The 3,224-nt window shown below is 61.7% G+C and overlaps 1 protein-coding gene across 1 annotated transcript; it reads left to right on the top strand.

Moving 5' to 3' along the window:
• The first annotated feature begins 1,945 nt into the window (after positions 1-1,945).
• Positions 1,946-2,839, top strand: LOC123444687 (RING-H2 finger protein ATL74-like). The gene has a single exon (XM_045121497.1). It carries the CDS (start codon positions 1,986-1,988, stop codon positions 2,583-2,585), a length of 600 nt encoding a protein of 199 aa, XP_044977432.1. The 5' UTR covers positions 1,946-1,985; the 3' UTR covers positions 2,586-2,839.
• The last annotated feature ends 385 nt before the right edge of the window (positions 2,840-3,224 follow it).

Genomic DNA, 3,224 nt, shown 5'->3' with positions numbered 1-3,224 from the left:
CCCTGTCCTCCGCCGTTTTAGGCGGTAGAGTGGCCCCGGTAGCACTGGCTTCCTCCACGACCTCTTGAGGAACCTCCTTCCACATCGGTCCCGAATTGTTCCTGCCAAAGTTGCGTACTCCACCGACGCCTCTTTGCCGAAAATTTGCACCTCGAGCACCCTCCACAAAATTACCTTGGGGGGTAGGAAGGGACCATACTGATTAGCACCTCCCCCGGGACCTCCTACGGTGCGACTCCCACCCGGACCGCCGGCATACTCGTTCCATTGATTTGGGTACCCTCTGTAACCTTGGTATCCCCCACCGCCACCGCGGTGAAGTCCTCTAGACCCACCTCGTCCTGCAGCAGGAGCGCCGCGCCCATGGGTGGGAGGACGCTGCTCTCCCTGCCGCGAGCCAGCAGCAACAACCGAAGCACTCGGCCCTGCTGCAGCAGCAGCTTCCCCAGCGACAGAGACAGTCGACCCTGGCGCAGCGACATGTGCTGCCGCAGGCGCTGTCGCCCCGGTCGTCATCGCCACCTGCGACACCACGGGTGGTGATTGCCTCGCCGCCATAGGTTGCAGCGCTGGAATACGCGAAGCCTTAGAAAACCGCGATGGGAAACCTGGTGTAGGATTTCTTCTATCGCTAGGCCGAGAGTCTCCCGACCGCATCCAATCTCCGTGGTCCTGCGATCGGTATTGGAGTTAAAAAGATTATCGCCAGAGATAGAATCAGACTCGTTCCCTGGTAAAGCATCGCCGAGCAGGACTCGTATATCAGCTTGGGTCGTATACCCAGCTGTATCAGGTCCAGCAGGCTGCAAAACCGCCCCCTGTAGCTGGTCAATTAATGATCTCAAACGTATCTCCCTCGCCTCTCGGATCCCACGATCCGGTCTGGCCGAGGTTGTGGCCGGCCGCCGCTGTAGTGCCGCCGACTGTCAACATTCCTTCTTGACTGGCACGTGTTTCCAAGAATCGATAAAATCCGCTAAAGTTAGTGATGGTAGACGTACCTTAGGTAATGGCCCCTTCCAAGGTCTAACCGCGTTTGCCGAAGTTCGCCGGTGAACCACCCGACGGAGAACCTCCACCTTGTCATCGTTGTTGTCCTAAAGCCCCTTCCAAGCCTCGTCGGACTGTGGAACGAATTCGTCGATGAACTTTGCAACCTGCTCCTTGGAGTATCCGACCAAAATGAATTCACAAAACGAGGTAGGAGGGTGTAGGAGAAAATGCCGGTTGGTCATCTTCGTCGTTGCAATCCATCTCCTCGTTTGCGAGTGCCCAAAACCGACCGCTGACGCGACCGGATACAGAGCTGCCCGGCGGCGAAGCCATCTCATGGCCTAACCCCCCCCCCCCCCCCCCTCTCCCCCGGTCGCGTGCAGATCGCCCCAGATCGCCCCTCCACAATTTTCGGAGGTGGTTGCTGTGGTCAGTGTTTCACGTCTAACAACTCCCTTATGGAATCATATTTGCTATGTTGGACCGTAGATGCTCTTAAACTTGCAGCGAACCGTTTGTTCGCCGGCGCACGGCAAGTTGGCTGTCGAGAGATGCAGATACCCAACTCCAAAGCCCCGGGTTCGTTCGCTGTATGCACGCAAGGAAAGCCCACGCGGAGGAGATCCTTCCTAGCCCCGTATTGCCTCCAACCCCAAAGCGACCAAAAGGCTTGTGCACCCGGCCGCACTCACGCGCGTGTCCCTATCCCTGCACCAGCTGCAGGGTGCAACTGGCGCCCTTTTCCAAAGTACACCCGCGCAACCCCCCCAAGAACAATGGTGCGCGCCGGGACCGCGCCCTCTTATATATACTCCACCAACGGAGCAGAGAGTGACAGACACGAACAGCAGCTACCACGGGCATCAATCCAGTTCGAATAGCTTCCAACGGTGGCCTGGCGAACTCATCTCCGATCGAGCGAGCTGGGTGGACATCTCCCTCGCTCTCTCTCTCTCTCTCTCTCTCTCTCTCTCTGGTTAACTCCATCGACCATGGGTCGTCCTGACTCGGAGGCGCCGACGTCGAGCATCGCCGCGGGGCTGGCTGTTCACCGCGACCACGCCCACGCCCACGGAAGAGGCGGAGGCGCGGCGCCGCCAGCGGCGCCAGACTCGCCCTTCGACACCAACGTGGTGATCATCCTGGCGGCGCTCTTCTTCGCGCTGCTCTTCGCCATCGGGCTCAACTCGCTGGCGCGGTGCGCGCTCCGGTATGTGGGCCGTGGTGCCGCTGCCGCCGCCGGCGCCGCCGGCGAGGGAGGTGCGACGGCGCGGGGTGGGAGCCGTGGAGGCAGCGGCATCAAGAGGCGCGTGCTGAGGAGCCTCCCCGTGGAAGTGTACGGCTCCGGAGAGGTCATCGACGACGTGTGCGCCATCTGCCTCGGCGAGTTCGTGGACGGCGAGAAGGTGCGCGTGCTGCCGCGGTGCGCGCACGGGTTCCACGTCCGGTGCGTCGACGCCTGGCTGGTGTCCCACGGCTCCTGCCCCACCTGCCGGCAGCCGGTGATCGAGGGCGCGCCCGCGAAGGGCGGCAGCAGCGGCCGAAGCCAGCAGCCGGCAGGCACCGAAATGATCGCTGTGGTCATCGTGTGAGTCCATCGGGCACCGAAGCATGCCACTGCCTTGCCTGCCGGCACAGCACAACAACAAGGAAGCAAAGCTCTGCATGCCCAAGCTCAACAAGTGCCACCATTTTCCGGCAACGATTGCCATGCTTGCCAGGCGCTGCTTGCTAGCGGAACGCACAGCATGATCGAAGTGCTGAATTGCACATGTAAATATTCGACGGCGCGGAACACTGTACTGGCAACCTGACATACCATGAGTAAAAAGTTTTGCTGGATCAATCTGCTCCCTTGTCCCCCTTCCCGCCGCCGTCGGCGGCATGGGCGCCCGTCCCCCTTTTCGGCGCGCCGGGGACGCACAGGTCTGACGAGTGACCGCTAGATGAAGCGCTGATCCGCGCGCGAGCCAACCACCTGTGCAATTGCAACGTGCGTGCGTGCGTGCGTCCTAACGGCGTGCCTTAGCCCGCACGCGACGGCGATCGATCGGCGCGCGCAACCGCCGGGATAACTCCGTCGCGCCAACCCCCGAGATCGCCACGTCCAGCGGCACCCGGCGCCCGTCGTCGTCACCCGGCGCGCACGCGATTCAGGCATCCCCGCTCGGATCGGATTAGTGGGGGTGGCCCCTGACGTGGATGGATCCACGACGACTGACGTTCAGTTC

Source organism: Hordeum vulgare, chromosome 1H, assembly GCF_904849725.1.
Source record: "Hordeum vulgare subsp. vulgare chromosome 1H, MorexV3_pseudomolecules_assembly, whole genome shotgun sequence".
Lineage (NCBI taxonomy): Eukaryota > Viridiplantae > Streptophyta > Magnoliopsida > Poales > Poaceae > Hordeum > Hordeum vulgare.
The sequence above is the reverse complement of the archived record's forward strand: the minus strand, read 5'-3'. Positions and strand labels throughout refer to the sequence as shown.

Bases quoted from the DNA above. Each gene is read 5' to 3' on its own strand.
- LOC123444687 (XM_045121497.1), top strand. From the start codon at position 1,986: ATGGGTCGTCCTGACTCGGAGGCGCCGACGTCGAGCATCGCCGCGGGG.